Genomic DNA, 12,098 nt, shown 5'->3' on the forward strand with positions numbered 1-12,098 from the left:
TGTAGTATCAGGGGAGTGGGGATACATATATTACTGGGGAGTGAGGCTGCATGTAGTACTGGGAGTGGGGTTACATTTAGTACCACGGGAGTGGGGATACATGTAGTACCGGGGTAGGGGGTATTCGTGCATCAAATGCTTACTCGCCAGGAACAGGACTTCAGAATGTATGGAAACGTCTTCACGAAAGATTTGAAAGGCTAGATATGGTAGAGTCTGATCTAAAGAAGAAGCTAGATAACTTTCCTAAGCTCACCAGCAAATGCTGAAACTGTATGATTTAATGTACATTCTCTATGAGTTTGAATCCACAAAATTTAATGAACAATACTTTCATTCACTGTCGTATTATGACAGTTCAACTGAAATCATCCCAACTGCTAACAAATTACACTTCAAGAAAAATGGAAAGATCGCACCGCAAGATACTAGAGGCAGTATAGTGAGCGCTTCTCACCATTAACATTTTTGTTGACCTTATTAGAGATTTGAGTGAAACAAAGAATAATTCGACATTCAATTACATGAATATGTATGGCAATTCTCGCACATTGACAACCTCAACACCTAGGAGAGAAAACAAGGAAGATTTCGTTGTGAATCGCAAAACAAATGTACATCACGAAACTATGAAATGTTGTCCATTTATTGTTGAGTTGTAGACAGTTGCGAATCCACTAGTTATGTCTTATGTCACTGTCATGTGAAAGTAAAATGTGAAAAAATGGGAGTACTAATTACCGCACGCTGATGCATATTGAAAAATTAAAGACATGTGATGAGAATTACAGTAGAGCATGACTGGGAGAAACTCTCAGCTGAAAATGTGTCGTCTTATTTGACGAATCTTCCATTGGACATCATGTGAGAAAATTGCATTTATGAATGCATATCCACAAAATCTTCCCAACAACATGGAAAAAGTGCATGGCATACTAGTTGACCACAGAGAACACTTATTTCTCCAACTTTATGTGATTGTCTTCATGTTCAGGCACCTGTCACTCAGTATTTACTCTCATAAAGTTCAGGACCCACCACCGTCCATTTACATGCTCCATTGAGATGTGCATATTCCAACGAATGAATGTTATGAGATGATCACTGTTCGTTATCTTCACCTTTCATGATATCCAAAATGAATGCAAAATTAGATATTAAAAGGTTTTGTTCGCAAGTGAATTCACTAATTCATCAAATATTGTCGTATATAGATTTGTTCCTAGATTTATGCGATTTTTGCTATTTCTAAACTTCCAATATTCAATAAGATAAAATATTTGTAAAAAAGAAAAAAAAAAAGGTATCTACAATGGGAATATTTGCCTCCTAACAAAGAAAGTGATATGTAAAGAAAAATATGTCAAACGTTACTTTCAATATTCTTAAAATGATGAGAGAGATGGTTGTCTCCAACCTTAATCTGACCACGTATCGGATGATGTTTGCAGAGAAGTCATACCGCTCCAAAGGAACAGTTCCTTATAGAACCCGAGTATTTCAACAATCAGATCTACGGGTAGACAGGAAGTATTACGCAAACACAGATTCAAACTATTTGCAATATAACAATATGATTAAAACCAACGACGAAAAATCTAGCATTACATTTACCACTGAAACACACATCTTTCAATGAAAAATGCCATACACATCAAACCTAAGAATATTCAATGAAAAATACCATTTACTTTTCTTTTTACAAATAACTTCCTTAATTCATCAAATATTATCGGAGACTATCATTTTGTTTTATCAATTATCTTATGTTTTTTTAAAAATTGGATTCAATAAATATAAAACAAATTGAATGTATTTGCCATTGAAATTTTGCTTTCCATGGAATCAAATGATATTATTACACATACATTTCAAGGAATGCTGGACAACTCGCCCTCTAGACAACTCGCCCCCTCTCAGGACAACTGGCCCTCTCGCAGGACAAGTCGCTCCTTCTCTTGAGACAACTCGCCCCCAAAATGATATAAATATATTATCACATTTTATGTTCATTGTGTATGTGTGTGTGTGTGTGTGTGTGTGTGTGTGTGTGTGTGTGTGTGTAATTGTACAACAATTTACACTTTTAAACCCTATAAAGATACGTCTTTTTATTTTACTTTAACACGAATGGTAAATTCTAACATAATTATACACATATCTAATTAGTGCATTTCAGGAAAAATTACATTTTTCATAATTCAATTTGCTAGGAAAATTATATTTACTGATATTCAGGTAATTGATTAAAAGTCTCCAATACTGAGAAAATTTGGGATGTTCTTTTTTGGAAGGCGTGTGTGTTATATCGATGCAGTATGTATACTACATAAGTGTAAATGTGAAGCATGAATATTCTGATACATGTATTTATCTTTTAATGCGTTTCTTAACTAATTGCAGTTGAAAAATCATAAAACTCCCATGTTATAATTTTTACAACGGCTTTGCTTTACAGTTTCTTTCTAAGCGGCGATTTCAAAGTGAAAGGTACTCTGATGACGAATACCTAAACGTTTGAAGTAAATGTATAACAGCGTGGGGGAAATCAAACAATTAGATTTAACAACGGACGCGGATTATTGATAATTATACTATATCAGCTGTAGACCAAGCTAATACTCTCCATATACCAAACGCTAACTTGTTTCCGCTGAAATTATATACTTTACATGTACGTACAAGTGATGATGAATTGACCGGTTCTGAACCCAAACACTGGATATTTACTTCTTTCGTCTTGCATTAAATGACACGAAGTTCGGTGTTTATGGGAACATGTCTTTTTGTCTGTGATGTATATGCTATATATTAGAAATGTATTAACTTTGCTAATACACCTCTTGGATTTAGACCAAATATAATAATTTTCAACATGTATGATATGAAGGGGCAAGTTATCTCAAGAGAGGGGGCGAATTGTCCCAAAGAGGGGGCGAGTTGTCTTGAGGGCGAGTTGTCTTGGGGCGAGTTGTTCTGATACCATTTCAATGCCTTATATTATTTTACAAATTGAAATATTTCAATGTCTAAGCTTTATTTCGAAAATGGAAGTATTCCAATGCCCAAGTCTTATTTCACAACTTCAAATATTTGTTTTATCTTACCACGACTTGACCCGCGATGAACAGCAAGAAAATAATAATATAGGATACTTAGGGTTCAGAATTAGGGGCTTAGATTTATTTTAATCATTAATGCATTCATCATATACTGTAAAGGACAGTTGTTTCTAAAGATCGATACAATTATTTATTTTTTTTAATTTTGATTAATTCAATGTATGTTATATAACGTCCCGCTTGAAAATTTTCCAATCATATGGAGACATCACCATTGTCGGTGAAAGGCTGCAAAATTTAGGCATATGCTCTGCGGTTATGGTCTTTAAGCATTCATTACACATTGATTTGAATAAGGATTAATACGTTAACCTGATCAAGATAGCGGATTCACGGCAGGTGTGACCAGTTGATAGGGGATATTTACTCGTCCTAGGCATCTGACACCACCTCTAGTATATCCAGGGGTCAGTGTTTGCTCAACTATTGTTTCTGTATTTCTTATAGGATTATGGGAATGGTCACTGTTCGATATATTCACGTTTTAAAGAAAACGTCATTAAAACATTCATCTCAACAACACTAGGGCCAATATAGCATGCAAACATTTTCAGATAACTATAATCCAATTCGTTGAATCCCGACAATATGGTGGGGTCACAACAGCGATTAATATTTGTATATACAGAAAATAAATCAAAATCATTTTCAAGTGTTGCAGGACCACACTTAAAGGAAACAACGCATGTTTCTAAACTTTTTTCATTTTTTCAGCAAAATTCATTCTTTTCTTGCCTAGAATTACTGTAAATGTGTTTTAAATAAAATATTTTGCGTAGTTTTCGAGTTTGAAAGCCATGAAATTCAAATCTTGCGATATGCATATTTGCTTTCGCCATTTTACGCGCCATAATGTGTGACGTCATATGCGTACTCGGGTTTGAAACCATCTATTAGCCATTTCATAAACAGATTAGATTTAATCGACAGAAAACCAATTATCACGTTCACGGATTGTGAATGATCTTGCATTAAGATGTTTTAGACTGAATATTTTTCAATTTTTCGAAGGAAGGTACGAGAAGAAAGACGTGGATATTTTTTGTTGGAGGAAGAAATTTACCTTAATAACAAGCACCCAGTCACTTTTTTCAAAAACCGCTTGGATAGAGACCCTGATACACTTCGAGAAAATGGATATATCGAAATTATAAGCACTGGTAGGCCTACAGCAGACATTCTGTTTTGTCTTCAAATTTAATACACAGTCGGATCACCTGACCTTCACCTTGTAACAACATATACAATGTAACTTGAAGTGCTCTCATTTTCTACCAACTGGTAGATTTACAAAAATTTTTAAAGATACGAAATGATTGGACTTTTAATTTTATAAGTAATAGAATATTGTATTTCCTAACTTTAAATTGAATTATAAAATCATTTCCTCATAGAACTCGTAAAACTTATCAAGTGTGTGTCAGTATAACGCCGTGCTTTCACTTCCTATAACGACGTGCTGATCACAATTAAAAAATAATAATAAGATTACTTTAACAAAATGAAATAATGTGATTTTCACTTTAAATTTGATTATTTTTATTGATTTGTGTGGTTTTTTTCTTTCTTTTCGAAATGCACCCGTGATAGTAGCTTAGTTTCGGGCCTAGTTGTCAACAATATAACGTATTATAATTTGTTTAATCCAAAAATAAATAATAATTGCACTATTTATTTTAGAAAAACAGCGCAAATTACAGATGAATAAAGGAATAACATTACCAAACAGTTTGTAGACAGCGACTCATATAAACATTATTTACTCGCAATATTGCCGCCGATTTCATACTCGCTTTCCTGGTTATATTTGGGTATTTACATCGCTATTTGTATGCACTGGTGGCGAAAACATATAAAACTCGGGAAATTTGTCAATATCGATTTAAATGCTGCCCATGGGGAATAAATTAGGCCCCTAAAAGCTGAATTTTTAATATCTCACAGTACTTTCACAATCCGAAGGGCGCATGTGACGTCTCTGTACCACGTGATTACCTACCTAATTAACTAGACTTTTTTGAAATCGGGGCTTAGATTTTAGTCTGATTGTGGTTAATTATTGCAAAATTTTGGCGAACGAACTATTAGAATTAATTACTATAAGGATAAAGAAGATAAACTGCATGTAATTTTGTATACTTTGAAAACATGAGATATGTCCTTTAAAGATGTGAAAATGCAATTCTTCCTAGTTTGTGGGGATTTTTTTTTTATTTATGAAAGGTGAAAATAACCAACAAATCCAATATGCAGTAAAATAAATAGTTGGGCAAACATGGACCCCTGGACACACCAGAGGTGGGGTCAGGTGCCTCGGGGGAGTAAGCATCCCCTGTCGATCAGTCACACCCGCCGTGAGCCCTATATCTTGATCAGTTAAACGGAGTTATCCGTAGTCCAAATCCGTGTGTCACGAACGGTCCAACAATCGGTATGAAACACGTCAGACAGCATTTGACCCAATGATGAATGTGATTTTAGTCCGAAACATATGTTTTGTCATGTTTGTTTGTCTATCGTTCGGATGTTGTAGTCTTGAATTGTGAGTGATATAACTCATAATTAAAAATACACATTCCTTGTGACAAGTGTTATCAAAATGTTTTATATTATGTCAGTGAACTGTCTTCCTCATACCCCCCCCCCCCAAAAAAAACCCACACGCCTGTGTGGAAACAAACTGGCAAATTTACAGAAGTGACACAACAGGAAAACTAAAACGTAGCAATAAGAAAAAAAACCCATTAAGCAGACTGAAAATGGCGAATTACTTGAGACCTGTGGACAACCGATGATGTAAGCAATGTGTATATCAAATAACTCAAAATAAATTGCTTAAGAAAATCACTTACTGTCGTGTTCTATTGATCCTGGAGATAAATCGACTTGGTCCATATTCCTCTCATGGTGCTTTTCAATAATATCGAATGTGTCATTCCTAGATGTTCCGTCATCCTGTGAGATCAAAAATGTAAAAACCTAAATTGATAATTTTCGTTGTCGGTTGTTTTATGTTTCAAATATTTTTGAGCATTTTATTTCGCAAATTCAAAATATATGACGACACAGTCTTTCTCACCTCCTTATTATGAATTTTTATAATCAACGTTGTAGTTTTGAAAATTAATGAACATCTTAGATTTAAAATGGTCATCAAAATTTTAATTCACTCACAAAATATCTTATTAATACTAAGTAAACGTAATATACAAACTGTCCAATCTATTTTCATGTTGTCAATTACTCCACTCTTCCTACATTCTGTACATTCGTTTGCAGACTGTAATATGATATGGGAATCAAAAGTGTCAGCAAATGGGACTCTTGAACATCTAAATCCAATCTTATAGGCCCTATCACGATTTGCTCCAAAACATGAAGTTAAATCTTTTAGATGTTGTTTTATTCTTTCAAATTCACTAAACAGTCTTGGCATCTTTTCATCTTTGAAAACAATGCCCTGTATTTCTATAGAATAGGGATGTGTATTTTTCGGATCCTGCAAAGATTTCTTCTTTTCTGTTATCCCTATCAGGATCTTGAGATGGTTTTTTTCTTTAAGTATGGCAGCAGTGTGAAACACGCATTCACTGGTTTGACCAAACTTCTGATGGTTTTCATCATTCCCATTCCAGATCCTCCATCCTTCTTTTGTCATACATGTCGCAATTAAACGATGGAAAATCACCAATGGTAGATATTCAAACATGAAGCAGACAGTGGAAGAACAAGTACAGTTTTGCAAGACACTCTTGTAATACTTTTGTTTGTTCATACAAGGGACATAGTACTTTTCTCCCTTTTCCATTTCAGCAATCATTCCAAGGTTGGTCATGTGAAAAATTAAATCTTCCGTGTATTTAGTGAATGACTCTTGTCCTCTCCATATTTCTTTTACTAGGTTCTTTGGCAAAATTCCATTGGTATTGAAAATTGTCCACTCGTGGAAATGCTTTGCAATATCATACTCTGCGTGACCTTCATCTGTTATAATGTGCTTAAAGGCATTTACAAACCACTGGACATCAAGAATAATGGACTCTGTGGACGTGGTGAAGACAATAACGCCAATGTCATTAAACAATTTCAGTGCAGTCGTCATATCCTCTTCACTTGTAATCCCCATTGTTTTTTTAGATGACAATGCCTTCCAAAGGTTTTTCTTTTGCAAAACCATTTGGCGTTTTTTGATTTCCATTAAATAGGCCTCTAGATGAACCCATGATGTAGGAATGGACTCTCCCCAATGACTTTGCTCCGTGACAACCTTCATCATACTTAATTTTATCTTTTCAATATTTTTATCGGAGTCTTTTTCCACTGCAAACACATTCTTTACGCTTAAATGACCTTGTAGTGTTTTCGGTACACCTTCTAGTACTTTCTGAAAGTATTTTTTCTCTGCCTGAAAATAAAGCGATTACAAAATTAGGTTATGAAAGGTGAAGATAACGAACAGCGATCAATCTCATAAACCCCTGGACACACCAGGGGTGGGATCAGGTGTCTAGGAGGAGTAAGCATCCCCTGTCGACCGGTCACACTCACCGTGATCCCTATATCTTGATCAGGTAAACGGAGCATTCCGTAGTCAAAATCAGTTTCCCGAACAGTCTAACAATCGCTATGAAATACATCAGACAGAATTTTACCCAATGATGGGTTGTATTGGCAATCTAAATCGTTGTAACGACCATAAAATTTGCAAAATGCGAACTTTAAACGAGACCTTTAAAACTCCTGTACCATCAACCTGTTTGTCAGGAGCTTGCCTCGATTTAAAAACTGATCATATGCAGAACAAGCTCTTGCGTATCGAATCAGTTAAAATATATAAACTCAATATGCAGGTGTTAATGGAATATTGCTATATAAATATGCAAAGTTAACTATGGTGAAGCTGAAATCATCCCTTTTGAAGTATGGGGAAGAAGTTGACAGCTCTGTGGTGTCTTTCATTTCGAGCCCACAGGGATATATCGAATTGGCATAAGGGTTAAAATTGTTATTGTTAATAGATAAAACGTCGTCGATATATCTAAATGTCGAATTGAAGGCCACCATGATATATTTTTTCTTACCACGCAGAAGTTTCTGAATGAATTCTGCTTTATATGAATATGAGAACAGGTCAGCTCACAAAGAAACACAATTCGTACCCATGGGAATTCCAACAGACTGTTTGAAGACCCGATCAGCAAAGACCACGAATATATTGCCAATGAGGAATTTTAGCATAATTTTTATTTTAACTTCAGAATACCTGACCTGGAATCAGAGTGGTGTCTAGTAAAGTGATTTTTAGGATGACTGATCACTAGATATTAATGTTTCCGTTTTCCATTTTTGTTGAAGGTTTCAAAAGTAATAGTTTTTAATTTATCGTGAGGTATGGTCGTTTAAAGTGTCGAAATGTTATTGGTTTTGATGTTGTTGATCTGCGAAAAGTTTTGCGATTTCAGGTTTACTAAAAGTTCTTTAGAATTTTTTAGAATCCACATTTGATTTACACCACTTATGGCATATGTAGTCGCACGGTAAGTTTGAAATTTCTCCTTTACAGCTGTTAATATTTTCTTGAGGAGCAGAGATAAGGGCTTGATAGAGCACTTACTGGATCCAGGGATGTATCTTTGTTTGTAATGGTTTTTATGTAGTTTAGGAATCCAGTATAGGTACGATAACTCATATTCATTCGACCCACCGACTGGAATATCAAATGTCTTAAAACCGAAGCATGGTTTGGAGGAATATCATCTTTTGAAAGGGCGGTCGAGGAATAAGTATGATTACCAAACGTGGAGTTAATGCCAAGTTCGTTTCAAATATAGTTGTAATAATGAGCCTTTCAAAAAAGACAATGTTGTTACAAGCTTTGTCAGATGGAACCAAAACATATTTCTCATATAACCTATCTAATTCTTTTATCACTGTGTTTACTAAACACAGAAGAGTAGATGGTGCGTACTTTTGCTTTAATATGTCTAATGCGGGATTTTAAAATTCCTCTTATACTTTTAGTCCATTATGAGAAGGTATCAAGTTTTTCTTTTTCATATTGAGCCCATCGTCTAGCATACTCTTCAACATAATCCATAATAGAGATGATTTTCTATCGACCGATGTTCTCTGTATTTAGAGCCTTTTATAATAAGTGATTTGAGGTCCTCATTTTCAACTATATCAACATTACCAGTAATGACATGTCCAGCTGGACTATAGCTGAAAAAAGATGAAGAACAAGAACAGGTAGGTGGATTAAGTATAAGATGCTCATTATCTAGACTCTACAAAGTTTCTTTATAATTAAAAAGTTTGGATGCAATAGTGGAAGTATGCTTGTAGGGAATACTGGGTGGAGACTTGAAGGTGAAATAAACTGGAATACAAGATTGAACTTTTTTATGACGAAGAATGTTGCTTATGTTGACGGCATCTATTCCTTTGTTCGTAAATTTGAGCTTAAGGAACTGGCGGCGTGATTAAGAAGGAATAGAATCCATTACTTGTGGTGGTTTAAAGAGGATGTGATTGGCACACATTTCTAAATTGGTCAGTGAATGCAGAGTTCGTGTTAATCTCAACGTGGGAAATTGCTTACGGAGGAATATTTGCTTAGCGATGCTATCATGCAGTTGAAAATCGATATGAAGACAGTTTTCTTCAAGTATAGATAATGTAAGCATATCTCTTCAATGTTTTGCGTTTGATTTAAATAATCGACAAAATACTAACCTTCACTTTTGTCTCTGAATGCGATAGAACCAAAATGACGGGTGCTGTTTCCGAACTATATGTGTGGATTGATCCTAGCCAGTGGTTGATGTAATCTGATGAATATATTGTTTCATTATAGGAAAGAAAGCAACGAAAGAAAAAAGTATGTGTAACTATACTGATAACATTTTATTAGTCATCAGACACTCATGATATGCTGTTTATTCATTTATATTTTCAATCGCCAACAATCATATTGTCAACTTTTTCAGTTGTTAATACATTCAATCACTAATAATGTCGGTCACACTCTGATACTAATAAAACACCTACCCCTAGGATCATGAAATTTAAGCATCCTGATAGTTTTTTTTTATATCAATAACACTACAATATGTCATTGGAATGTTTTTACACATACACACTATATGCCAAGTTTTGCCCCGCCCTGGAGCTAAAAACTCCACCCTGGGGATTATAAAATTAGAAATTTCTTAGAGACTTTTCTGCTCTACGTAGCTATGCATTTAGATTTTCTTACAGATGTGTGGTTGTAGAGAAAAATAATTTTTGAATCGGTCAGTTTTTGTCCCGCCCCTAATACCCCAGGGTTACAGGAGTCCTAGAATTTCAAATTTATGTGTCTATCTTTCCAAATATACTTCATATTAAACTTAAATAGAATTAAAATGTCAGGAAGATAAAATTGTACAAATGTGAATGCAAGACGTACGACGAAGAACATTGACCAACAGGTATAGGTCACCTGAGTTTACCCAGGTGACTTAAAGATCTTCTCAAGAGCCATTTTGTAAAAAATGTCAAAATCATTAAAATAATTCTTTATATATAGTTGGATATACAATGTTATAATTTTATTCAAGAATGTGAACACGCTCAAATTATGCAGCTTTAATTGTTTCACGTGGTTTCTGTGGTAATGATCGATATGCAGTAAGCATTCAGATTTGTTAAAGTTTCGCTTAGACATGAATTGGAATCGAATCCTTAACATCAAGAATTTTCACAATGTATTCAGTAAAACTACACATAAACATCATCGTGGATAATGTATTAAAGTGTGTTCATATCATTGTCCCCAGATACATGTAAACGAGATTCAACCGCTCAGAATTTTTCTTGGAATTTTATTGAATTGCATGTACTCGTCGGAGAAATTTGATATGGATAGAAAGTGGAACCTTTATAAAATATTTTGAAAATGTTCAAATTCACCTTACCTAGTTAAGGTAAACGGAGGTATAGTACAAGGAAATGTGAATCTCTCTCATCTTTGCAAACTACACCTATATCAATGTATTTTATTAATATGAATATGAATTTCCACTCAATATAGATATAAAGTTCGTACCCTGGTGAGTCCAATCACTGTATACGAGATCCTTTGTCTGAAGAGCGTTGGCTGGCTTTTCGGTCAATTCCTTAGACATATCCGTCACTAGGATGTAAAAACTCCTTGGACTTAAGAAAATGTGGTGACAGGCGTAGTAAGCGTCTTGACCAGCAAAATCCAACAAGCTTATCGTCTTTACTGGCTTATCACTAACATTAGGTAGGATAATACCTATGTCATGTCCCAGAATTTGTTGATTTTCATCAGTCTTATTTGGAACACTGTGTTTAATCTGATCTTTTACGAGATGCGTATCAAGATATTTTCCAGTTTTATGAGATTTTTCCTCAGCTTTACTAGGAAAATCATTTGACTTTTCTAAGGTGAAACCAGTCTTAATTTTTTGAAATGGGAAATCATATTTCTTTTCGTGTTTTTTAGATGAAGGTTCTGTACCATTTATTGCTGATGAAATAGTTGTACTTTGTATTTCATCATCAGCTTTTGGATTTGATTGTGTCGCGTTCAATGAAGTTTCATCAGATTCACTCCCATCATATTTCTTTTCGTGTTTTTGAGATGAAGGTTCTGTACCATTTATTGCTGATGAAATAGTTGTACTTTGTATTTCATCATCAGCTTTTGGATTTGATTGTGTCGCGTTCAAAGAAGTTTCATCAGATTCACTCCCATCATATTTCTTTTCGTGTTTTTGAGATGAAGGTTCTGTACCATTTATTGCTGATGAGATAGTTGTACTTTGTATTTCATCATCAGCTTTTGGATTTGATTGTGTCGCGTTCAATGAAGTTTCATCAGATTCACTCCCAGAAGTTCCCAGAGTTATTTGCAAAATATGTTTACTCGTCTGATCCTTGTTCACTGAAATGTAGATCTGAGTTGAA

At 34.6% G+C, this 12,098-nt stretch overlaps 1 protein-coding gene across 1 annotated transcript in view; it reads right to left on the minus strand.

Moving 5' to 3' along the window:
- LOC125656545 (uncharacterized) overlaps positions 1–12,098 on the minus strand; it is a 185,434-nt gene that overhangs the window by 139,907 nt on the left and 33,429 nt on the right. Inside the window, exons 14-17 of the mRNA XM_056143767.1 lie at positions 11,212–12,075; positions 9,858–9,952; positions 6,337–7,527; positions 5,975–6,077 (exon numbers count right to left, since the gene is read on the minus strand). Coding sequence (XP_055999742.1) covers positions 5,975–6,077; positions 6,337–7,527; positions 9,858–9,952; positions 11,212–12,075 — 2,253 coding nt within the window. The remainder of the gene's footprint in view (positions 1–5,974; positions 6,078–6,336; positions 7,528–9,857; positions 9,953–11,211; positions 12,076–12,098) is intronic.

This window comes from Ostrea edulis, chromosome 7, assembly GCF_947568905.1.
Source record: "Ostrea edulis chromosome 7, xbOstEdul1.1, whole genome shotgun sequence".
NCBI classification, from domain to species: domain Eukaryota; kingdom Metazoa; phylum Mollusca; class Bivalvia; order Ostreida; family Ostreidae; genus Ostrea; species Ostrea edulis.